Genomic DNA, 26,856 nt, shown 5'->3' on the forward strand with positions numbered 1-26,856 from the left:
ACTAAAAGTTTGGAAGTGAATTTAATGGATGTAAAGAAGACAGGTATATGCATTGAAGTTCAAAGAACATGATTGATACTCAGTAAAGCATGAAGACAGACAAATGGGAAAGCTGGGAACAGCTGATTACCTTTTGATGACGGATTGAGGTAGCAAGCTGTTCAAAATGTCACGACGGATAAACATAAACTCCACTATTTCAAAGCAAAAGTGTTAATATTGATTGAAGTAATTGAGAGCTTTCATAGATAATCCCAACCCACACCTGTGCAGCAAAAACCTGTGCTGGGTCTGTGCCAGCTCTGCTCCCCCCATGGGGTGCGCTTTACTTCTCCCTTTGGCTCCAGCGCTTACACAGCAACATTGTTAAGCTCAGTCTCCAAGGAAACAACGGTCACCTCGTCCACCAGCACACAATTTGTCACAGCAACCTAGATTATGAGGTGTCCTATGAGACACCAAACATGAGGCAGGGGTGTGTATCTGAGCCCTCTGAGGGGTGTACGTCTGTGCGGGTATGTGTGGGTATTTGTGTCAGTGGGGAGCGAGTGTATTAGAGCCCAGAGGGGTTCTTTTTCATTCTCTGACCCGGAGCAAGGGAAAGGATTTACACACCTCATTTGCTCTCCAGATAAAGTCACAGAGGCAATGATGATGCAGATTTGGCCCAAATGTGTGCTGAGTTCTGACCTTGCATCAGAGGTTGCAGGTTATGTATGATAAGTCAAAGTCCAGATACAGAGCAACCCCGTAGGGACTTTGAGCATGGTCACGTTGGAGGAAACTCATTCAGGGTTCAAGGAAGTGCCTCTTTCCTCTCCTGGGCTAGGATAATGAAACACAGGTTTAAAGGTCTTCCCTCCCCTGGGTAGGGCAAGTGAGGATCCTCTTCAGCCGTGATGTCAGCTTTAAATACAACAGATGCAGTTGCTGGCTGCCTTTCTCAATGCAGCTCTTGTTATTTGCTTAATTACAGTATGCCATTTCCCAGAGCAGCTGGGCAAGCCTGAATTCCACCAATTGCACATATACTCAATATAAAGCATTTAGATTAGCGTTCAAGCACAAAGAGTACACACTTGATGGGACTGCTCAACAGCAGTTCATGAGGATGCACATTAACTGTCAGTCCATATGTTCAGAGACCTGTGATATATGATCCAATAGAACTGAGCTTGGAAATAGATTTTGTATTTTTAGATGAGGCTCTGCTTGTTTCCCCTGTCCTTTGATCGATCCCATTCTCCAGCAGCAAGGCTGCCCGTTGTTACAGCAGCTGTACTTAGGTGTGCTTTGTTCTCTCTTTGATGTCCAATACCACGTCCTGGATTGCTATTACCAGCTGTCTAAGCTCAGGTCACCAATTCCCCTTTCCTCAGTGTCTAAGGGAGACAGAATGGATGCTAGCAGTTTCCTGTCATTACCTATTATTACTGGTGGTAAAGGGGGGTGAGCACTGGGGGAAGTAGTGTGCAGGAGGTGTGTAATGTCCAGTTAAGAAGATTGATTAAATGGGGCAGTTCCTTTTGAGAACGTACTATACTGGGATTTAATATTTAAGTCAGTTCCAACAGAATTGTATTCTGTTGATAGACACAGCAGAAACAGAACGTCTAAATTAACACCATTGTGGATTTTGTTCTGGGATTCATATTAATGCACCAATTACTTGCGGCAACTTTAACACAAACTGCATGAGTGACCGACATTTAGATAGCCTCGGCATTTCCGAGTGGACAAGGTCACACCACGTTTCGCAGAGTACGTAGCCCTCTTCCAGTCTCCTCATAACAGTGTCAAGCTTTCATCTCTAATGGGTATCACTGTCAGATAGAGACAGCCGCTGGAAAGATAAATATCATAATTATTCCAGCAGTCTTAAGGGAGAGAAGATACCCAGATCCAAACTAGAAGCACTGCCTTTGGATAAGCTTATTCTGCAAGAGATCAAAGGCAGGCTCTGATTGAACACATTTTAAGGCAAATAATAAACATGAATAAAACATGTCATGGAAGTTCTGTAGGTCCCTCAAGAAGATAATACAACTAGGTCTGCTGCAGAATTCCTACCAGGATCACTACTTAAGGGATGAGTATTATGCAGCTTGATATAATCACCCAGTGAGTTTCACAAGATGATGATTCATACAATGTGCATGATGACATGCAACGTGCAGTTTAATTTCTTTTGCAACTCTGTCTCAATAATGTTTCATCAGTAGCTTCCCTCTTCTCCCTCCCTCTCTCTCTCCCTCTCTCTTACCCTCTCAATTTCTGTCTTTCACTGTTCATCTCTCATGACTCACTCAGTTGGAAGATGGTCAAGGTCCGGTTCTGATGACCACCGTGGCAATGCCCGTGTTCAGCACCAAGAATGAGACAGTAAGCGCACGTGGAGCACCTACTACTATTATGTTTCCCCAACTAAATTTCTCAAACAAACTTGCAGTATAATTGAAACACCATGTAATTACTTATTACATAATTCATGCGGAATGAGGTTTTTGAGAGAATAGACACAATTTGTGAAATAATGTTTAATTATGTTTGTATTTGATGAACACTAATTTCAGTTTAATTGGAATCTGTGAATTGAGATACTGTAGAGATAATTGAATATATATTAAACATTGCAATATTTTATATCATAAACAGTGGATCTGTAAGAGACTGTGTTATGTAAATAACCTTTCAAATGCTACTCATAAATATTTCTAATGGTTTGCTTCTAGAGAAATCGTGGCATCCTACTTGGTGTGGTTGGGACAGACGTTCCTGTCTCCGAGCTGCTCAAGACCATCCCAAAATATAAGGTACCACTACCAACATCGCTCAGTTATTACTACAGATATTTATAGATCTGAGTGGCTGTTTGAGTTACCCCTCCACACCATCCCAACCTTGTGTCATCAGAGCCAAAGTTGGATATCTTTTTGAGCCATATTATTGGGCTTTGTTAATTCACCTGGATGTTAAGTCAGTAAAAAACTAAAACAAGTGAAAATATTCTTTTTTTATATTGCTCATACATCATTCCAACTTACATTGCAGTAATTGAATGCCAAGCCCAGTAGCAGATAATAGATGAGAGGTTTTGTCGAAGTTTTGACACTGATTATTAACAGCTCCGTCCTCAAGTGCAATAATGACAGGAAAATTACATACTATGTATACTAATGCATTCTGATCGTAAATGGTAAATGGTAATGGACTGCAGTATAAAGCGCCTCTCTAGTCTTATCACCACTCAAAGCACTTTACAAAACATGCTTACATTCACCCACCCAACACACATTCATACACTAATGGCAGAGGCTGAACAGCCGACCTTCTGATTAGTGGACGACCTGCTCTACCTCCTGAGCCACAGTGTCCCCCACTATTTCCCCTGTATTGATTTCTTTTACTTAGAGATGTGAAGCTTAGTTAGTTGTAAGGTTTTGACATTTGAAAGTGTGTTATTTGTCCAGACGCGGATAAATGACATCATCCTCTTATATTGTGCAGCTCTGTGAGTTTCACCACAAAGACAAAGATTCTGCCAGCAAAAATTACAAAGAGCTTGATTAGCCCAGATTTACAATTAGATACAGATTTGTCATTCATCCACTTGGTCTGTGTTGTGTTTGTGTTTATCCTCCTAGCTGGGCATTCACGGCTATGCCTTTGCAATCACCAACAATGGCTACATCCTCACCCACCCAGATCTACGGCCACTTGTGAGTATTAGCTCCAACACCATTCAGATGCTCTGTAACAAGTTAACTGAGTGCGAACCTTATTATCATAACAATCCCTTTTAGGGCACAGAGATTAGAGTTCAAATGTATTAATTTATTTTGTACAGGCAGCTGAGGAATACTAACTCTTGAGTTCATGTCAAGTCAATTACTGATTTCGCTGTCACATTTAGATGCCGATTGACATAGAAAATTGGTGTGTCGTTGTGGGGGTGCACTATGTGCTGCGCTTTGCAAGTGTGTTGGCCGCGCGGCGGTATGTAGATGAGGAGAGTGTGTTCCAGGCCTCCGCTGTGCTGTGAATAGACAGAGATACAGCTTCTGAATGGCTGTGATTAACTCTATTGTACTCACTCACTCCTCTCACAAGAGGATGAGGGGAGAGAGTGTAGAGAGAGAGAGAGAGAGCGTGGCGGGAGAGTGAGGAGAGCAAAAAACCTGCTTAATGTGAGAATAGGTGCAGGGTGACAAAGCGGGGTGCAACACTGGATGAAAATGGAGGGAGGGATGAGATGAGAGCAGATGAGGAGGAGAGGAGAGAACAGACAGTGAAACAGACAGACAGATGGTTTAATAGCGGTCTAATTAAAGACGTTAATGAACAGTGTTTAACAACTAATGAGGGGTGGGAGTATGAAGCTAAAGACAGGAGATGATTAACTTAGCTTTGCCTGGCCACCTTACGTGCTCTGGTTTATATCATTGTGCATTGAATATCTTTGGGTTTTAGACTTAATGTCCCTCTCCACTCCAAAATGTGTTTTGTTTGACACGAGAAGGCTGTTTACACGCTCAGCTGCACAAAATGAAAAGTTTTTCTGTGCTCACCAAAAATCTCAGTTTAAGGCGTGTACTTACGAGCATGACTTGTGACATCACATCTGTTGTAGCCAATCATGGTCCAGTATGCAACTTACACAAGTGTGATGTGGAAACTTGAAGTGTGCACATACACTGAGAATGGACTTTTCAGTCACATATTATTCAAAGCAAAGTATTTTTTTTATATGTCTTACATGTCTGGAGGGGATGTTTAATGTTGAACAAAACAAACAATTTGAAAGCGTCACCTGGGATCTGGAAATTGTGACGGGCATTTTTCACTATTTCCCAACATTTTAATGACTAATATAATATTTAATGACGAAAAATCATTTTGAAATTGATAGTGAAAAATAATTACTAATTGCAGCCCTAGTATGGTATACTCTTTGTGTTTCTTTTTCTTCAGTATCTCTGTCTGTGCATGCATGTGTGTTTGTATGAACCTGTTTGTCCAGTATGGGGATGGCAAGAAGCGAAGGAAGCCAAACTACAGTAGTGTGGATCTGTCTGAGGTGGAATGGGAGGATAAGGATGACACGGTGAGACTCTTTCGGTAAATCTACATCAAGCATCATCGCTGTACCCCTCTCGATAAAAATCTGACTTTGAGACTTTGTGTTGATAGCTGAGAAATGCCATGGTCAACAGGAAGACAGGGACATTCTCCATGGAGGTGAAGAAGAGTGTCGACAAAGGGGTGAGCAACACAAAATTCGGAAATTCACAAACACACACAAACAAGTACTTTTCTGATGTTCCCAAGGGGTGTGCCAAAGAAAATACTCAGCAGGGAGAATCCACTCTGCCAAGGGGTTGTTACACTTGGCACAGTGATGTACAGGATTGACTTGGGGATTTTGTTTCTGATTTGGTTTGCTCTGCATGCATGGGTGTGTGTCTGTCTCTGTGTGTGAGCCCCTTATCTCCACCAAGCACATGTTGCTGAATACGAGAGAGACAGCAGCCCAGTGATTCTCTTTTACTACTTGCCTGTCTGAGAGAGAGGGAGAGAGAGAGAGAGAGAGAGATTCAGGTGTGTGTGTGTGTGTGTGTGTGTGTGTGTGTGTGTGTGTGTGTGTGTGTGTGTGTTTGTGCACTTTGCATTTTCAAAGCTTAGTAAAGAGCATTATACATTAGCCTGATTATTAAGCATTCGATATGTAAATACACATCTGCACACACACATACACACACACTCAAATGTACACGCCCATGCATATTTCATAATCCTTATCCAAATACTGGAACACTGGAAAAATGCACATCCATCTGTAGAGTTAAAATGTCATGTCACAGACTGCCAAGCACAAGCATGTACTCCCTTTACCACTAGATGGAGCCAAGCTGCAGGAAATCACATCAGATAACCGCCGTCACACTGACTACTGTTTACTGTAGCGTACAATTGAATGTATTTATCTCTTTTGTTTCAGAAACGTGTGCTGGTGTTGCATAATGATTACTACTACACAGACATCAAGGGGACTCCTTTCAGGTAAGAGGAATTCTGTGAGCAGTAAACAAAGTTTAGAATGACTGAGACATCACTTTTTCTGCTTTTCTTTGCACAAAGAACTGGTGAGAAGATTTTTTTTTTTTTTTTTTTAGTCTAGGGGTAGCTCTCTCCAGAGGTCACGGCAAGTTCTTCTTCAGAGGGAACGTCACAGTGGAGGAAGGTAGGAAATACTCTGTTCTCCTACTCTGATTTATTCAAGTCTTTGTGTCCCTGTCTCTCACTCAACTAGTTCTTCTATACTCAACTGCAGTGGTGGAAGAAGGATCCAGGTCCTTTACTGAAGTTGAAGTACTGTTGCAATTCCACATTGTACAAATACTCAATTACAAGTAAAATTCTTGCATTCAGAAATTTGCTAAAGTGAAAGTACGAAGTATTATCAGCAAAATGTGCTTAAGTATCAAAAGTTAAAGTAGTCATTATGCAGAATGGCCACTTTCAGATCTTATTATGACATTATACATCATCATTATTACTGATGGATTATTGTGTGAGCAGCAGTTTAATGTTGTTATTGGTTGAGGTAGAGCACCATTAAATTACCACTGAATAGTTTGACCGGCAACATAATTTTGTATATATAATCTACAAAGTAATTTGTCACTATACTGTGGCTGAAATTCTGAAAATTTAAAAAGAAAATTAAGTGGAATAGAAGTATAAAGTATCTGTAGTGATAGATACTCAAGTGAAGTTCCTTAAAACTCTACTTAAATTCAGTACTCGAGTAAATGTATGTAGTTACTTTACACTACTGCTCAGCTGATCATCTGTCTTTCTTTCTTCCGTTTTCTTCCGTTTCTCACGCTCTACACTCTCTCTCTCTCTCTCTCATACACACACACACACACACACACACACACACACACATTCAATGGTAATGTAGTGATAGTTAATTTTAAAGCCACAATTGGACAGGAAGTTAAATATTTTTTTAGTGGCTCCTTAGGTGTGTTGTACTTGCCTGTGTCTTCATAGTGTGTATGTGTGTCTATTTCCATGTCCAGCCTCATGCATGTTAATATTCATGTGGTGGTGGTCTGTGTGTGTCTGTGTCTGTGTGTTTCTCTAAACATGTCCATCATGGAGAGCCCTTTGAGCATGACTTGGCTCTTCCTGATCTAATCAGACCTGTCACAACCATTCAAAAAACACATTTTTCACCCCCGGTGTGTGTGTTTAAGTATGTGTGCATTAGAAGTGTAGATGCCTACCCCTATTATTATGAGTTCATATTGGGTGCTTTTGCTTATTTAGTTTGAGATGTATAGTTCTTATTTCTATTACAGGACTTCATGACTTGGAGCATCCTGATGTAGCGCTGGCAGACGAATGGTAAGAGTATATATTCACTGTCTCTGTTCTGACAATATCATCCTCATCCCTTATTCCCGTAAAAAATTGAATGAAAATTATGAAATCAAAGAAAACTATAATCTCACTGCAGTACAACATTACAGTACAACAGCTTCAGGATCTGTAGGATTTTGACTTGATGGTTTGTGTCATTTGATGACTTGTGGTCAGCAGGATTGGGAACCAACATCTAAACAAATTACAGTAAAAGCTTCTCAAACTAATGCTTGTAAATGGGAAAACCTTCTTTGTTTCATTTCACATTATATTCATGAAAGACCCTCAAAATACAAGAGTAACTGAAAGCAACTGGATTTCTATGACCAAGCTTGAGGGATAATTGCAATTCCAAGCAGACAATCAGTAATCAGCTAAGAAATTAGTTTTGAAAGGAATTATATATATATTATATAATTATATAATTATAATAATTATAATTATTGTAATTATTATAACCAATGTCCTTATTGTCCATTCTTTTTTTATGACAGGACGTACTGCAACACAGACGAGCACCCAGAACACCGCTACCTGTCCCAGATAGAGGCGATCAAACTCTACCTCAATGGACACGAGCCCCACCTACAATGTCAGTTGAACTCATTTATAGACCGCCTTCCTTAGCTGATATTTTGTGTGGTCATTGGCTAGTAAATGACCATGATTTCTGTATGTTTTTGACCTTGTTAGGTGACAAGGAGCTGATTCAAGAGGTTCTTTTTGACGCGGTGGTAACAGCTCCTTTGGAGGCCTATTGGACCAGCTTAGTGCTCAATAAGTCTGAGTACGTCCCCCAGTCTCTCTGTTCTTTTTATCCCCTTCCAAGTTATAGTCAGCAATGATTTTTGTTTTCTAAAATGGTAATATGAAAGGTCCTAAATTAATGCCACTGATGTCTATAGAAATTATATTTTGGTAATTAGGTAATTACTTGACATAAAATTTAAAATATAGGGCTCATTTAAAGGTTGCTCTGTTTTTTGATAATGATGATAGAGAACCTTAAGTGGTGCATAAATGCAGGCTATGTATTTGTCATACGACACAGGAACTCTGATAAAGGAGTGGAGATAGCCTACCTGGGCACAAGAACAGGCCTGTCTAGAATTAACTTGTTTGTGGTGCCTGACGAGCTCACAAATCAGTAAGTATGCAGGAGTGAATCTTTGTTTATGATTCCAATGAGTATACTGTATATTAGGTTTCGCATGTGCATCATTTGTGTCATCATCTCTGTTTCCTGTCCGTTTCAAGAGACTTCCTGACAGCTGAAGACAAAGAAGGGGTGTTCAACGCCGATCACTTTCCCCTGTGGTACAAGAGAGCAGCAGAACAAGTTCCTGGTACCTTTGTCTACTCTCTGCCTTTCAACACAGGTTAGTGGTAAATTTCCATTTTTCAATGGTAATGAATCAATTTTCTCTCACAAAGTTAAAAGTTTAGTGATAGGTCAGTTATTATGTTTAACAAAGCTAGTGCTACTGAGGCATTATAAAACTGATAGTCGCTGTGAGAATGGCACCACCAAGTGTCCGCAAGTTCACTGAAAATAAAACTGGCAAGAGCCATAAGACTTTAAGGGGATTCGAAAGAAAAATTGTAGTTTGTCAAAGGCACAAATACACCCATTTGTATTTAGTAGATCTTTTTCAAAATTTCCTTGTCCCTTCTTTTTCTCTTTCACCCATATTTGGTCGTTTTCTCTCTCCATGCATCTCTACCTCCCCTTCCTCTCTTATTAATTCTGGGCTGTGTTCTTGTGGACAGGGCTGATTGCTGTGGGTTGAAATAAGATACGTTAGGAAGAGGTTCAGCCCTTTCCATAGTGACTTAGCCAGAACACACATACGGACACACACAAACACACACTCTCAAGAAGACGCACACACAGGGATAAATGCTCATTCACACACGCACACACACACACATACACAGGCACCTCACGCATATTCAGTTAAACTACGTCTCTAAGAAATGGTTTCTTCTCCAAAGGGAGAATGTGTTCTCATCTGTCCTCAGCCTCTGGGTTTCCATTAGAGCCAGCTAATACAAGTGATCTGAAAGCCTCTTATTTACTTGCCGGACTTGCCTTGGATGCACTCTTCCTCTCAGGACTGTGGCAGTTAGCTGTAGCCAGGAAATAGTACTCTGTGGTATTTATGTTCAGTGTTTCTCCAATCACTCTGTGGTCAGTTCAGAACTAATATAAGGAATTATGATATGACTGTGATGTGAACTCTGTGTGTGTGGCTGTGTGTGTATGTGTGCTTGTATGTGTGTGTGTGTGTGTCTTAGGATCAGAAAACAAGAGTGTTGTATTGGCCAGCACCGCCATTCAGCTTCTGGATGAGAGGAAATCACCCATAGCTGCGGGTAAGTGGGGACTCAAGTGGCTGTTCCTCTTATACACACACACACACTTCTACATTGACAGAGGCTGCAATATTCTCTTTACGCTGCTATGCAGGCTTTGTTTAGCTGGTCTACAGTTGTCTGCCCCTATTTCTTTTCCTCTTTTTGAGTTGAAACACTAACTGCCCACATACTGTGTTGCTTTTTTTGTCTGTGCGCTTGCCCCTGCATGAACGTATGCTCAGAAGAGGGCGAGAGTACGAGCTAAAAAACACGTTTGCATCCAGAAGTATTTATGCCTAAATTTATTAATAGAAGCCAGTTTCATAAACGCCTTTCGTACATTCGTTTCATGCACTTGGTGCTTATTTAAGGCATTTTGTGGCCGAGAGGATTTCTTTGTGGCATGCCTCATCTCACATCCTGGTGACTCAGAAGCCCCACAATGTCACGCCCATATAATGCAACTCTGTGCAATCAGCAAGTTGATGGTATGAAGTGCGGCCGTTATTCTGTTAGCCATCAACTTGGTCACAGAGGAAAGGGACAGCAGATTAAATGGAGGAAATGGGAGTAAAGGGAGGGGATAGAAATGTAGACATATTGTTTCAGAGTAGTTGTGGTGTTATCTTTGGGAAAATTGTATGGCATTATTCATTACCCACCTCTCCCCAAAGGCACAAGATAACTTTCAGGCACCGCTTTGTGTATTATGTAACTAATGCAATACTCTTACTGTAGTACTGTACTGTATAGATGAGGATGGCAAGTTAAGATGTTTGTTAGCAAGTGATCAAGCAACCTTTTTAGGCATGATAGCAATTGTAACACCTTGCTTTCAAAAATGAAACTATTTGTTAAAGCTTTTGATGTGTAGAAAAATACTACCATAGGAAGTGGCTAAATGATGTATATAGGCATCACATTTCTGGCTCAGCGCTATTCCTCTGGTAGCCATGCTTGCAATTAAGGTGCCTCCAACTTTATTTATGTTTATTCTCTGTAGACCTTTTGGAAGTCTTGTTTTCCCACTGTATTTACACTGACAGCTTTAGTAACCACACAGTACAAATGTCTAGAAATAACAAGTTATTCTATTAAAATACAGTACATGTGGAATGTGAAATCCTTTCCACAGCCCAACATACATATATACAAAGAACCAATATTGAGCATATTTTCCCCTCATTTTAAAAACCTCTTCAGATGATTATCTATACAAGTTCTCCTGTCAACAGATTAGGGCTAGTGATGCCAGCAGAGACAAATATCTGTACAGAGGAAAGAAAGGAGAAGAAGGACAATCTTTTTGGAAATGCAGTGATAAAATAAGAGAGGAAATAAAAGGGCAGAGAAATAGAACATTTTTTCACGGTGCCTGAATGCGTTGACATGAGAGCAGTGCATTGTGGGTACTCTTGGCCTGGGGGAAACCACTGGAGCAGAAGGACAGAGATGGGAGAGTCTGTGCGGTGCCACAGTGTGCACACACACACATACACTCATGCACAGTATGCATCAGATTTCTAGCAGAGCGGTACACAAGCAACCCACAGTTTACACCAGCCCACAGTATTATTTGACCCTGTTGACCTGATCACTGTTTTTTTTTTTTTAGAAAAAGGATCATTCTCTCAAATCTGTTTAACAGCAATTCAAATGACTAATCAGTAACAAGGATTCATGAAGAACCTATTGTTACAGTGGGCACTGATGTACATTAATGATGATCATGCTTGTCAGATCGGGGGATGTCTGTAAGGATGACTTTATATAAGAAAGTCAGATGGGAGGAGAGATGTAGGCTAGAATGCAAATTTAGCGTGGGCCGGTTAGGGCCAGTTTTCACTGCCCTGCGCTCCACTGAGCTGTAGACTTGTGAATACGCTAATACACTAACTTAACAGGACAGGCTGATGACATCACACACCATGGGCCCTGAAGACATCGCTTGAGTCACAACGTTACCGTGTGCGTACATACATGCGTGTGTATGCCAGCATATCTGTTTGTGTGTATGTGTGTGTGTGAGTCGGTGTTTGTGGTCACATCCTGAGCCACGTGCAGAGAGTTTGCTGCCGTAATATACACAGAGCCATAAAAGTCAGGTCAGCCGTTAAGACCAAAGACATCTGGGTACATTTGTGTGCTACCACACTGTACTGAGTGAGCTAAAAATCAATGATGGGGGCTAATTATAGATAGAGAGATAATAATTTATGCTTGTAATGTACATAATGAGCTATGTTATTATTGTAATCTAAAAACTGGTTCTGCATATCCACTCATAATAATTAGGAAACAGTAATTAGATGTACCAAGCACCTATATATAATACTTTAGAATTCACTTGTAATAGTACCAGTGAACTCCATCAGACAAAGGAAGAAGGCTGAGTAATATCCCAAAGTGCTATCAAGTATAATTCACAATATTTGCATCTGAAAATATTTGCTTGTTTCACCATTTTATCTTAAAAGGATTCTACGGAAACTTAATCACACATTAAACGGTGAGGGGCCAAAATACCATCACAATGACCATTAATCACCATGTCACCGACAGAAAGACTTTGAATGAGGGGTAATGAGGGGTGTCTTCAAAGATTATATGGCTATACAGAAAATGTAACTTGTATACTAATTGCATGAATATTTTGTTACAGCTTTGACATCACACCAAGGTGGCAGAATGCCTTGTTTATTTCGTCACATAAACAATTTGTGGAGGAAAGAGAGGCTCCCATTAAAGGGGACATAATATCCCTTTTGTGATTTTCTGTCATTTATACACTGTTATAATATTGGATGTCTATGTTAAACACGGTCAAAGTTCCAAAACTGTAATGTTCCTTAAAGTCAAAAACTCAAGCTTCAGCCTGCTCTGATGCTCTGTTTGCAAAGTTGCCTCTATTTCCCCATCGAATTGATGTCATATCATTTGTGCATGCCCACAAACGGCTGTATGTTCCATAGTCTTTGTTGCTAATGCCTTTTGTGTCATCCGCTCAAATATTTCGGATCAGATTTTAGCTTGAACATATACGGATGCATTTGAGAAGGTGACACTTCAAGTAGAGAAAGAAGGGGAGGGGCTTAAAGAGACAGGAGCTAAAACAGCCTGTTTCAGACAGAGGCTGAACTGAAGGCTGTATGAAGAGCCAGTGTGTGATAAATAAGAGTATAGGATAAGATATTCCAGTTGAGCCCCAGAATAAAATAATAGATCTGGAAATGTGTATGATATGTCCCCCTTTCATATCACAATTCACAAGTGGACATCTTTAGTCACATAATGCCCCTCCTTTAAAGATACTTTCTTCATTTAAGGATGTATTCCTGCTCAAATTAATGGTCAATATACATACAGTAATCAGATAAAATGTTTCCCTTTATTTTATATAATACATACTGAAAGACATGTCTACCATTATGTTATTGGCATTGACTTACAAACAAGACTCAACTGATTGTATTAAAAGTTTGTGTGTGTGGGTGTGATTGTGCGCTGCAGGGCTTAAATTCAGGGTCATGAACCTGTAAATTCATGGAAAAACAACAAGGCCAAGTCCAAGTTTTGTTTTTGTTTTCGTTTTAGTTTGTTTCATTATTGCTTCAACGAATTTCCAATCTTCACTTCAGTTGTCAGAAAAATATCCTTTAAGAAAACATATTTCCTCTTCAAAACTATTATGACGTTATTAGGCACAGACTCTTAAATTCTCTATAAATATGTGCAGTCAGTATACATATTCACACACATACACACACACACACACACTCGAGCACAAATGATAACAGTGACACAGACGCTCTCATTTTTGTTCTCATACACTCAAGTCAATAATACAAACAACTTGGAACAGAACCTAACTGACAGCAGCTGCCTACTATGAGTTTTCAAAATGACCTCAAATTCTGACTCAAAATTATGAACAACAACCAAAAGACAACCAAATTCTGAAATTCATTTTTTTAAATATCAGTGCTAATATACCTACAAATACACAACTATAAATATAGCGATTTGTATATATCTGTGATATGCATTTCTCAGAGAAAATGGAATTGATTGAATTCTTTGGCCTGCCCTTTTAACCCGCATACAATGGAAGTTACAGTTCTCTTCAGTGCATAGTCATATACCTGTGGAATTTAGCTACCCAAGTCTCATAAATGAGGTCAACATACACAAACATGAAGAATCTCACTCTCTCTCTTCTTTTTTCTCACAACCACACATGCACGAACATACACACAGCATCCAGAGACGATTAGGTTAAAGGGTTGAGGCCCAAGTTTTAAGTTCAGGGTTCATGTTATCGTCTCCTAGGCGATAGCATTCTCCAGTGGTTCCTTCTCATCTGCTGTGGCATGATCTGCCCCCTGCGCTGCTGCCAACTCCTCGTTCTTCTTTAGCTCCCTTTGATATTTGGCCATGATAGCAGCGTAAGCGCAGCCATACACTGCGGCAGCCAGCATCATCAGACACACGATCCCACACACAACACCGGTGATGATTACTGTGGCAATAGCATGGCGTAAGTTGACAGGCCTCTGCCTCTGCTTAGTTTCACACTCTGGCATACTCCCACCTCCTCCTCCTCCTCCTCCTCCCCCGCCACCAAATCCCTCTCCAATTGCCATAGGGACATGGAGGGTGTGGCTTGAGGGATGAGCATGGTTGCCATGGGTGTGGCCTTGCAGTAGCCTCTCAGACTCCAGGTGGTGTATGTTGGCAAACAGGTAATGGTAGCTTGTGGTCATGCAGGCATGGAAGAGCTGATAAGGGACTTTCTGCAGGTCTCTATCCTTCATTTCCTCTGGCTGGGAACAAAGCACCTCATCCACCACTCCACCTTGGGTTCAGAGTTAGATCAGAGAGGGATAGACAGAGACAGACAGAGGAACAGAAAGAAATAGGGAGGCACACATCAGTCAGTTGTGTATTACAAGCACATTACCTGCTATTAACTGCCCATTTCCTTTTTGGCAGATTATCACAGAAGAGGCCACAATTGTAATCATCGATGCGGAGCCTAAGGCAGTACATGGCTTGAGAATATTTATGAATCTAGAGGGTGTAATGGTTTATTTTAATGGGCCAAGTGTGATATGATTAACGGCTCAAATAGAATCTCTGTTGGATCATTGGAGCCAAACAAATCAAGTCTGTTGGAGAAAGCATTGAGTTAAGACTTCATCAGCTGCCCTCTGTGTGTCCTGTAAATCTCTTTATTATTCATCTCCCTCTGTATTCATGTCGAGCGTTCCCTGTCACACACTTTCTTTCTGCCTCCCTGATTACCCACTGGCTTTCTATTAAGCGTACATTCTTGTATCTGGAGCCATTGTTCTGTTTTGCAGTAATTAGAATTTTCAGCCTTTAAGACGAAAGCTGTGTCAGGGTAACATAGGCATGTAGGCGGGCCAAGCAACTCTGAGCAAGCCTAGCTTTCACCGTACAGTGGTTATTTTGTTATCTAATGCATGCTGGGGTTGATCTAGCATGGAAAATAATCTAGTTGGCAATTGCACCCTCATACACTCTCTATCTCTGGTTGTAGAGATCATCACCATAGTTATGAGAGCTGCTGCATAGAGTGCCTAACATTACATAGTTCAGGAGATTCTTAATGGTGCACGGCCCTTTATGCCAGGCCAATCAGTGTCAGTGAACCTACTGTCACAATAAAGACTACTGTAAATACTGGAAACCGTCATCTCAGTACTCATCAGATGTTAATAATAGTATAAAAACCAAAACAACCTGTGTACCTTCCACAACTACATACTGAACAACACGAGACACGCACTCCATCCCACCATCTTTAATAAGTAGACAGACCTTTTAGCCTTGTCTTAACTCTACTGTGTTAATCTCTTCAAGAGCAAACTATATAAACAGCTTATCTATTTGGGGTCAGTCAGTCTTTTTTAATCCCTAAAAGAAGCTCTCCTCTCAAAGCGTAAACTGGCCATTTGAATATAGACTCCAGCCATTTCTAATCTACTCTAGTTTTAGGATATTTGCATGTGTTAAATGTCAGTATTACCAGAATTAAATATCACCATAATTATAAACTGTACCCAGCAGGAAAGGCATTAGGATGAATGTTGGAATCCTTACAGACATTCCCCAACCACTGCCTAGAGCTACTAGTGCTCTGACCTTTAAATAGGTAGGTCTCCAGCCAGAGTTTGAGGCCTATGAGCTGGCAGTCACACTTCCAGGGGTTGCCTCGTAGTGTGAGGGTGTCCAGATGGCCAAGGGCCTCCAAAAGGGAACGGTCCAATCGTGTTAGCCTATTGTGCGCTATCCCCAGGTGGCTCAGGTTTCTCAGACTGTCACCTATGGCTCCAGGCAAACCCCACAGACTAGGGGGAAGGTAAATGGAAAGAAAACAAGATAAGATTCAATGAGTTATGTGGCATTTAAATTACAGCACAGACAACATAACAAATCTGAGTGTTCCAGTTTTGTTGCTTAACCTGTTGTGTGAGAGGTCAAGGTGCGAAAGCGAGCGGATAGGTCCAAGCAACCGCTTGTCAAGCTCTCTCAGGCTGTTGTAGGCCAGGCTGAGGCGCTGCAGAGTTCTGAGACCCAGCAGAGCAGTTGGTGAAACAGATGTTATAGAGTTATTAGATAGATCGAGAATGCGGACAAGGGGTATTTCTCGGAAAGCCATTGATCCCAGCCCTCTGATACGGTTATCTTGAAGATACAACTCTTGGGTGTCTGGATGCAGTCGTCGGGGGATGTCATATAGGCCTCGACCCCGGCAGTCTACTACTTTGGTGTTGCTGTTGCAGCTACACTCCTTTGGACAGGCGTGTGACAAAGAGAGGAGGGAGAAGAGGGCACACAGCAGTACCACTGTGAAGACAAGGGGTAATAATAATGAATTAGACTGCCTATTTGCAGCTAAATATGAAAATATATACACATATATGTTTTTAAAGTATGCAGGCTTTATTTTCAAGTTTGACTAAAGATGCGATATCTTTCAGTGTTACCCTGCACTGCTATTACATAATTACATACATTCACACCACTGTCTTCAACTGCCATCATGACTGCCTTCACTGAAGCAGAGAAAAACCTTAATCACAGAAAAGAGACATTTAAGTGATCAAATAAATTCCAAGATTGATAATTTGGTTTGGCACAAATATATTAAATTTATATATACATTCGTTTGAAAATAGTCATTAGAAAATAAAGCAGTCCACTTTGCTTTATGCTCAGATAGTACTGTTCTTTGTCTAATAAACAAGAAAGTAAACTTGTTACTATTATGCCAACTCCCACCTCCCAACCTGCTTAGACAGTGGCCCTTGGTGACTTCACCAAAGCCTCATAACCCCTCACCCACACTCCACCCACATACAAATCCATACACAGCAGATACTGGGTGTCTGATTCCCTATGAGATGACTTCACATGTCCATTCCTTCTGGAACATTACAGCAGTATTTATAGCATTGGCTGGACTAGCTCGAGGCTCAATGAAATGAAGCTCAGATCCAAGCCTGAGAATGTAGCTAGCTCACAAGTTATACTCATAGATCCTGAACAGATAGGTTACCGTGTTAATCTCCACAAGCACAACAGCTAAAGCAGCTCAGCAGCTCAGCTATTCAGCAGCCATTTTCTTATTTGGGGACATTTAATGTTTTCTCAAATGGGAATTATCAATTTTTTTTCTGTCCCAGACCGCATCTCCCACTAGAATCTTTGCCTTAATTACGCCTTTGTCATGAAGGCAGCACTGACTCTAATATCAACCTTTTATTTCCAGAATCAAAGTAGAAAACACTGCAGCTATTAACAGTAATAATCAAGCAGCCATTAAGTAATGTTAATTTGAAAAGGACAGCAAGATCAAATGGATTAAATTGTGTGGTCATGTTACACTTAACTCACACACAACTTCTATTTAGTATTCAGCAATTCACCAGCAGTATTAATTGAATAATACTAAATCCTTTGTCCCACTGCTCCCCTATTCTTTACTAATTAAGTTGACAGTCTCCCATTTAACGGCATGTAATCATCATTTTGTCTTTGCCAGGCTGATGGACTTCTTGCAGTGGACAATGATTGAAAGGTTCAGAAATATCCAAGTGCAGGCGCTAATCTCAGGTGTGAGTCTGGTACAGTGGCTCTTGGCAGGGTTTCTGGATATTATGTTGCTTGCTCCAACAAAAAGCGTCAGAACATGGCCACATTGGGATTTAGCGTGCTGCAGTGCAAAGCCCTGTGTTAATTGCATCCTTGTTAGTGAAATGAGTATGTGTGTGTGTATGCAAGAATGCATTCAGTCACATGTGCTTACACGTGTGCACTTACTCATAAACAAACTCATATACATATAATGCTTACATGGACACACATAAACAGAGCATCAGTCCAGTGGAGCGTTGTAACAGCAGCTCTAGAATGAGGTCAACACAGGAGAATGGCTCTTTGCTCTGATGTGTCCCTCCAGCCCAAAGTACACACAGAGATGCTGGTAATGACATGCACACACATCCCACAGCAAGTACCACTTTAAATTAGATCAGTACTAATGCTAATACCTATTTGCAACAGGAAACACTCAGAGGTAATGCTTATGTACAGCGATAAACATAACGGTGTGAATGTAACACTGACAAGTGATGTTTTATAGGTAAGGTGATGTCAATGCTATATTTCCACTTAGTTATACAACAGTTTATACAACATACTAGTCTCAGCAGCCACTTTGTCATGCACACAAACACACACACACACATGCACACACACACACATATACACAAATGTATTAATGGTGACATTCATCCCAGTGATGGAGTTCCTACCTCTCATATCTGCCAGTCGTCCTTGGGCCGCTTGCGTTCGGTGTTCTTTTTAGCTCCCTTTTTGGATTCCAGTGACTGTCACTGGTTGATGATCCATTTGCCGTCACTAAGGTTGAAATTAGCTGTCCTGACTCTCATCTGTGTAGGCTGATAATGGCCAATAGGTGGGAATTAAAGAGGCCAAGATCAACAGCAGAAACCTGCTTTGCCCTCAGGATTCCCAACACTGCCTGCGTGGGCATGAAACCCCATCGGAGCGGGAAGAACAGAGCACAGAGCTTACTGCCAGCCAGTCTAGGAACCACTGGAGTTAGGGAGCTCTCTCTCTCTCTCTCTCTCTCTCTCTGTGTGTCTTTCTCTCTCTCTCTCTCTCTCTCTCTCTCTTACTCCCTTGCTCTTTATCGCTGTTGCTCCCTCACTGTCTCTCAGCCTCTCTGTCTGTCTCTTGTGTTTTTCTTCATGCTGTTTTATGCCTTTGTTCTTTTCTTTTTCTCTTGCTTAGTATTATTTTATCACTGCTCCTACATTGGATCCAAAACAACACTCTGACACTCTGTGTCCCTCTTTCTCTCTCTCTCTGTTTTGCCTGTTCACTCACTCCTCCTGTCCCCAGTTGTATTGGTGAGTGTGATGGTGTGTCATCTCCCGGTGGACAGCTGTGCCTCTTAAATCTCAGCGTACACACGCACACTGACATTCACGTTTCTCTCATATAGCTCTGGCAAGTGTTGACCAAGACAAAATTGGATCTGGATTGCAGTGTGTCTCTCAAACACTTCAACACATAGTGAAAACAGAGGATGCCCGTTGCTGTGGCATGCTCTGATGTTATTATGCATGAGCCATGGGCAGAAGGGCTGGCAGAACACGCCCCCAGCACAGCAACACAGAACGCACGAATGCACACATACACATGCACACACGCACACAGCAGGATATTAAGCTGTTGCAATAAATCTACATTGGGTCTTTTTTTTTTTTTTTTTTTTTTTTCTTTTTGCATGTAAATGGATGGACTGTTAAGCTCACATGAACTCATGGGTCGCTTGAAGGAGAGGTAAAAAATGGGTAAAGGAAAAGACAGGAACAGATTAATGATTGAATCATTTTTAACGATGAATACGATTAAGCTCACAAGCTGACCTTGGATTGTATCCTCCATGCTGTTTGCCCTCCTGTCTATCCATATTTTCATCCTGTCTTCTGCTGAAGGGCTCGACAATTATTTTCATTCCGTCATTTAGAAATATAAGCCATATATGTCATCAGCTTATACAGTATATAGTCAATTTATTTTCATAGAAGTGTGAAGATATCAGCCTTGAGCAATTGATACACTCCTTAGGATGCTTACAAAAACATAAATGCTTGTATAGGGACATGCACCTACACACACACACACACACACACACTTTCATCCACACACATCCACACTCACATGTACACTTGAGTAGTCATCTACACCTACACAGGCAAATACTTCATCAAATGTGTGATGACACCTTTGTATTTGCTAAAAGCCCATATTGTTGATGTGTCCAGACAGTCTCTTGTGTTTATGCTGCAACGTCTAAAAATGTTAAGCATCAAGGTACATGAAAAAAGGGAGAAAACGTGCACTACTATTCCCCCTCTGAGCATCATGTGACTTATGCATCTCCTGTGACACAGTTGAATGTATGTGGCATGAAAGAATTAAGGGCAAATTACAAAGATGGTTTACATAAATGATCATGTCTATTAAGTCTTATGGCTTATTCAGAGACCTATTAGAGCTTTGGCCAACACAGATAGATTTTTAAAAAACAGTATTTTAAATCATTTGAATCATTTGTCTCTGTCAGACAGAGACTCAATAAGGCATTATGTCTCAACAAAGACACGCAGGAAAGAAAGGTCAGTGGAGCCTAAGTTTTGAAGACTGCTGGCATCCTTAATAACATCCTCCTGTTCTGCTCATCCTCTGAATGTTGTTAAACATCTTGACTGATCCACCCCTGCACCGTGGAGCTATGCTGCTGGACAAATGCGCCACCAAATTTGCAAATCACTACATCTCTTAGACATCTCTGTGTGTTTGTGACACTTGTAAGTCAGTTTACGTGAGCTTGACCTGGAGCTGTTTTTCTTGTCATTGGGATGTGAAATGATGCATACCCACGCTCCAGCAAAGAGAGACACACAACCATACACACTCACGATTGCCCTTGCGATGTACATGAGCACACACTGTACATACACACACTTAGATGCACCCTGATGGACGTATATGTTTATACAATCCTTATTAGACTCCCAAATATCTGTAGGTTTTAAACGGGTTGTCATCCCTTCCAGTCTGGGATTGCACGGATAGGAGATTGGTGATGGGGTGGATTTGGAGTGGATTTTATGTCTCTTCATCTTTGGACTCATAAACCCAGCTCAGAGCATAAATACCCCCAAGTTCTTAAATCATACCTAGGGAAATTAAATGTTCCCCCATAGTACAGAAAATTCCCAAGCATTAGTGAGACAGATTTGGGCTTTTGTCTTTTTGTTCTGAGCCGACTTCCAGGTAGCAGCCAACATCGGTGCACTTTTAACCTCTAATACGTAATACATACATAATAGGCCAAACCTCATGCACTGAATACACATACTGAATTGTTGAACTGTTTCCATTAATTTAATTTCCAATTATTTATTGAAGAGATTTGCCACCTTATTTATGTAGACATATTTTAAGTTGTATCCATTTTAAACTTTCTAATAAATTGACTGTTTCAGCTTTCCGAGTTGTGTTTTCATATCTTATATCTTCTAATTACAGTATTTGGTAGAATTTTTGCCTGACAACTAAAGTCGACCTCCTTAACTGTTTTTTGTTGTCAGTCATGACTTTATTTGTTTTTACAGCTTTTTAGAGTAGATTATCCTGTATCTTTGATATGCTTAATAATCTAGGTTCTCCCTGGTTTTGTACCATGTGTGTTTCCATTGCTGTTGCCCAGCATCTTAAATTAGCTTCTCCTCCTGGGTTTTCCATGTGGGTGTAGAAATGGTGGGCTGCTGAAAGGATCTGGCAAAGCTTATGACGGGATAATCTGCACCTGTTCCTCTGGGCTAGGGCTAAAACAGGCCACAGCAGCACCCCACTGCACTTAAACAATCACGCAAACACACAATCACACATAAAGTGCAAATCAGTGGGATATTTTTCACTGATAATGTGTTGTCATCCAGTGACACATTCGGTATTTTATTATTTTTGAAGCTACAGCTGTAGAGAAACAATGCATGAGGGCTGAAAAATACTGTAACAATACAGTTACGACTTCCACTAGTACAACTATTATTATTATATACCACTACTACTGACCTGCTGCCTAATAATACTAATAGTAAAATACATTATACTGTAATAATACTCTTAGTCATACAAGTTCAAGTTCCCTTTATTACCGCATGGCTAGGCTGGTGGAATTAATGTCGGTACAGATGGAACAGCTGTCAAAATACATCACATACAACACACCGTAGCCTACACAGCTCCACACACCATACAATACAAGTAGACCAACTTTTGTGTATTCGTCAACTGTACGGCTTTGGGGAAGAAGCTCCGCTTAAGGCCTCCCGTCGTGCCTCCTAGTGACCTGTACCCTCTGCCAGAGGGGAGACACTGAAAAAGATGAAAAGATTCATGTTTGTGTGTGCGTGCACAATACAAATGTTGTAACAAGACTAACTAAAAATGTTTGCAAGAATAAGAATAATTATTGTGTGGTCAAGTTAAGTCAATTTTGTTTATATAGCACCAAATCAATACCACAACAGTGAAATATTATTACCAATCTGTTATAAATCTCCTCCTTGATAGCTTTGTACATATTTTGTTCTATGCTTTTTCTTGAGATACAACAGCTGGCTAGCTGCATAAATTGTTGAGTTCTATTTCCCCATGAATATATAAATTTACAACATGACTCACAAGTTTAGCGTGCAGCAAGGAAAAGAAATTGAAATAATGTGTCAAAACATCGTATTTTTAGCTACAAAAAAGGTTTGGTCATTCAGTGCAATAAATTCCATGACTTTCTCTACTGTAAGCTTTATTTTGTTGCTGTCTGAAGGCATTTTTTCCTGCTGCGCTGGCACACTTTTCTTTCTGGAGCTTATTGCCTGTATTCATGCATGCATCTATGACACATCCTTATGTATTACTCTTCTACAAGTTTTTCATATTAGGTTTGTGGTGTTTAACTTTCCAGTGCTAATTCTGCCCCGTGAAAATATTTGTTTTGCGAACTTTACGTCTTGTCTTTTTGCTCCTTTCTGCCTATGGTGTGAAATATATTCACACAGCTGTCATAAAGACAACAACAAACAAATATTTATATTGTATTGCAGTTTTTATCGTTTCTAATATACAGTGTGATCCAGTGTTTTTGTCTAAGTATCAAAAAGTAGTTCTACTGAGTTTGAGATAGGCAAATCCTCACCCTGTGTTGAATAATAGGCCAACATCAGCTAGATGCTGTAAATCAACAAATGTCTACATTAGTCTGTCTATATATTTTTCTCACTACACTTTTATTTTCCAGCTGGTAAATCTGTCCAAATATGGCACATTCTCTTCCATTAATTTACTACCTGCGGTTGCTCGGCATTTGGATGAGGTTTTAAATTTTGCCCCCCCCCCCCTCCTTGCGGACCCCCAAAGCATGGCAAACCCCCACTAAGAGAAAGCTAGGGTCCTCTGAGTCTTAGTAGCAGGGGGTAGTGGGAGAGGAGGACAGGGAGGAGAAGAGGGAAGTTAAAGCCTGTGGTGAATGTGTCAATCTTTCCTCAGTCGACTAAAAAAGCCGACACATTTAATGTCAGAGACATTTTTTTTTCCAGACATGGAATTCTGGTCAGATCTGTGCATTTGGGGACCTGCTGGGATGAGGCTTATGGAAGTAAGATCAACTCTGTATACCATCTCTGGAAATGCCTGTTGGGGAAACAACAGGGAGGCAGACTGTGGAATGAGATGGATTTCATGTGGGCACAGAGAGAGAGAGGTCTGGTGTGAAACTGCATTTTCAGTGTGGTTAGCGGCAATCATATACACATGTGCGTAGTACAGTATTAAATACACACACACAAACACGCACATTAAACCCTAAATAGGCTGACACGTCTATGATGCAGGCTGTAATTGCCCTTTTACTCTATTTTTTGCTACAGGATTTTTGCTCCACCAAATGCGGGGGTTAATGAAAGAAGCTCTTTGACACTGTGTGTATATTAGTGATCTATTTCTTCCCTGTAAGATGACTTATGTTGTGATAAAGGTCACAGAGGACAGCACACACATTCCCCATTGCTACATCTAAGTGACTGTGTTGTCTGTCTTTCAGCTGTGGGCATCCAGATGAAACTGGAGTTCTTTCAGAAGAAATTCTGGACTGCTAGTAGACAGGTACACACACACACATTCACATCCTATTTTACACATTCACATGTACAATGTACATTTTATAAACGTAGGAAGTTTTAATCTCCATAACCACATTGTTCTTATTCCCAACTACTCATTTCATAGTGGTTTGTTTTTCTTTTTTCTTTTTCTTTTGAAATAAAAACTTGACATGTTCCTACATACTATGAATAGTTAATGGCTCGAGGACCCATGAATGCTGTTTGAATGTTTTGATAGAACTTTTAACACGTAAAGGTCATCAGTCTGTTTCTTTTGTCTTTTAAAAAATGACTTTGCAAGACAATAAATGTTTTCAGCTGACAGAAGGAATCTATGTTTCTAAACCAGACAGCCTAAATATTGGTGTGACACGTATGCAGAAACTTTTTTTTTTTTTTTTTATCTTACAGTGTGCAGCTCTAGATGGAAAATGCTCCATAAGCTGTGATGATGAGGTCGGTCAGCCTAGATTCTCTCAATAAACCCTCCATGTTTCTGTCACTTTGACTTCTTACAACTACTTTAACACTTTCTTCAATTTAACAGAACATTAATTGCTACCTCATTGACAACAATGGCTTCGTTCTGGTAGCAGAAGACTATACGCTGGTGAGACATGTACACACAAACACACACAAATAATACACAAATATAGATATCTTTTTGTTTTGCCATGCCAGTTCTACAGCTCTTTCAGTCTTTTAGTTGAAATTCAGGTGTTATTTTAACTCAAGCCAGTTTTGATTGTCAGAAACATTGCATTTATGTACGCCATTGTGTTCTTGCCAGATCTTCCAGGTTCAACCTAAGGAATAACATTCAGTATGAACAATTTATCAAAATAATGTATCAATTTATATTGAGTCAGGGTTAAGATTACATCAAACATTGCATGTTTACCTCTTACATTTGCTTTCCTGTTATATAATAATTTTTCATATGCGTGATATTGTTGTTTAGACTGCTCTCAAGTAGACATGGTGCTGGCCCTAGCATATACCCTCTGCTTAGCTGTCACTAGACATGCTGTCACTCAAGCTTTGGCTCATCTAGAAGCCTCTCCACTGGCTGTCACTGTCCTTCCCCTGCATGTTCTTTTTTTGTGTCTCTCACTTTCTTGCTTCATCTCAGCTGCTTTTTTTGCCTTTATTTGACAGACAGAGTAGAGACAGGAAACAAGGGAGAATGAGAAGGGTATGACATGCAACACAGGTCCCCCGGCCGGGAGTCAGACCATGGACATTGCAGTTATGTGGTGTGCACCTTAACCATTAGGTCAACAGGGTGCCCCGAACTTGTTTCATCTCATTTCTATTATACAGTGAAAATGTCAGCGACTAACAAGACAACATAAATGTAATCTGTCAAAATGTTTTGGTTTTTTTTGTTTTTTTTTTTGTAAGGGGTTAGTTGGGGATCGGCCAGGCTGTGTCATTTCAGGCCAGTTTTAGCTGTGTTATCTCTAGAGGGAGTTACAGGGTCGAGGTGCAGCTGAGGTGAGATTATGTGCCCTCCAGATGTAAAGAACTGTGGAGGGTGCAGCGAGATGAAGGGGGTGATTTAACCTCATAGAACTCGGTCTTATATGGCTAATAGATGCTAACGGTTGATAACTGGTAGCTTTGTTCTTGGGACATCACCTGACCTGGGGCACTTTGGACAGGCAAGGAGGTAAATCCTGATACTCGACTATATCATGGTCAGATATCTCAAGGTCATGAAGCATACACAACAACTTTGATAATGGATTCATCTCTTAGATCTTTTCTCAAGCCAAAACATAATTTTTCTGCTTCTCAAATATGATAACTTGCTGCTTTTGTCTGTCATATAATTTTAAATTGAATGCCTTTTGATTTTGGACTGTTGGTCCAAGTATTTCTTTGAGATGTCACCTTTGGCTTTGGGGAATTGTGATGGGCATTTTTCACTATTTTCTGACATTTCATGTGCTAAATAGATTGTCAAATTTGAAAAAAAAAAATGTCACTACTAGTGAGAACAGGTATAAGTTTACAGAAAGTGGTAGTAGATGCTGCTTTCTAGCACAGCTAAATCCAAAGATGAAATAATATGAGTATCCTGTATGATAGGTGTATATGTGTCAACTTTGTACCTGTCATTTCTAAGGGGATGTTAGTTATATTTTATTATGACTAGTTTTATTAAAGAAAATCTAATCTCTTTTTTTTTTCTTTCTCAAGACAGGGAAATTTTTTGGAGAAGCAGAGGGAGCTGTAATGAGTAAGCTTCTGCAGATGGGCTCCTTCAAGAGGTAAGTATTACAACCTGCATGTGTGTGTGGGTGTGTGACTGTGCACTAGTACGTGCCAGCACAAGTGTATGTATGAGTGTGTGTGTGTGTGTGTATGCATGTGTGTAAGTCTATGTGCATAATATCAGGCACACGGGCAGGCCACAAAATGAGAGTATGTCTCCATTCGCGCTGACAGCTCTTAACTTGGCCAATCGTGTTGAGCTATTGAGCGCTGACCTCCGACCCCTCGCTCAGCGGAGTCCTCCGTTTGGGGATTACAGCAAATCTTTTCCTGAAACGAAGGAATTAGGAGAAACTTGAAGTCACACACACACACACACACACATGTGCACACAATTCACACATCTACCGCTCGTGTTTGCGCTGCGTTTTCTGGAAAACGCCAGGAGCAGTGGGTGGCGACTTTCTGCAATTAATTTGGAAATTTAACCCAGGAGGATACCGTTCCCAGTATAACAGAGCAGAAATGCAGAGAAGCAGACACACAGAGATAT

General features: G+C 40.6%; 2 protein-coding genes across 5 annotated transcripts in view; one reads left to right on the plus strand and one right to left on the minus strand.

Moving 5' to 3' along the window:
* Positions 1–26,856, plus strand: part of cacna2d3a (calcium channel, voltage-dependent, alpha 2/delta subunit 3a) — a 133,150-nt gene that overhangs the window by 94,102 nt on the left and 12,192 nt on the right. For 3 of the 4 annotated variants that reach the window (XM_044351318.1, XM_044351319.1, XM_044351320.1), the window contains 17 exons: positions 2,311–2,382; positions 2,733–2,813; positions 3,645–3,719; positions 5,021–5,104; positions 5,191–5,262; positions 5,999–6,060; positions 6,174–6,241; positions 7,371–7,416; positions 7,929–8,026; positions 8,128–8,221; positions 8,486–8,581; positions 8,692–8,813; positions 9,733–9,810; positions 24,023–24,084; positions 24,495–24,539; positions 24,631–24,693; positions 26,289–26,359. In XM_044351318.1, the coding sequence (XP_044207253.1) occupies positions 2,311–2,382; positions 2,733–2,813; positions 3,645–3,719; positions 5,021–5,104; positions 5,191–5,262; positions 5,999–6,060; positions 6,174–6,241; positions 7,371–7,416; positions 7,929–8,026; positions 8,128–8,221; positions 8,486–8,581; positions 8,692–8,813; positions 9,733–9,810; positions 24,023–24,084; positions 24,495–24,539; positions 24,631–24,693; positions 26,289–26,359 (1,289 nt within the window). Of the gene's footprint in view, positions 1–2,310; positions 2,383–2,732; positions 2,814–3,644; positions 3,720–5,020; positions 5,105–5,190; positions 5,263–5,998; positions 6,061–6,173; positions 6,242–7,370; positions 7,417–7,928; positions 8,027–8,127; positions 8,222–8,485; positions 8,582–8,691; positions 8,814–9,732; positions 9,811–24,022; positions 24,085–24,494; positions 24,540–24,630; positions 24,694–25,241; positions 25,578–26,288; positions 26,360–26,856 lie in introns of those variants that run through there. The other variant, XM_044351321.1, reaches the window with a different exon arrangement.
* On the minus strand, positions 13,162–19,540 carry LOC122982201 (leucine-rich repeat and transmembrane domain-containing protein 1). The gene is made up of 4 exons (XM_044351322.1): positions 18,636–19,540; positions 16,281–16,665; positions 15,961–16,166; positions 13,162–14,647 (listed from the first exon to the last, which is right to left on the minus strand). The coding sequence occupies exons 1-4, from the start codon at positions 18,640–18,642 to the stop codon at positions 14,118–14,120; spliced, it is 1,128 nt and encodes a 375-aa protein (XP_044207257.1). The 5' UTR covers positions 18,643–19,540; the 3' UTR covers positions 13,162–14,117.

This window comes from Thunnus albacares, chromosome 5 (assembly GCF_914725855.1).
Source record: "Thunnus albacares chromosome 5, fThuAlb1.1, whole genome shotgun sequence".
In the NCBI taxonomy this organism is placed as follows: domain Eukaryota; kingdom Metazoa; phylum Chordata; class Actinopteri; order Scombriformes; family Scombridae; genus Thunnus; species Thunnus albacares.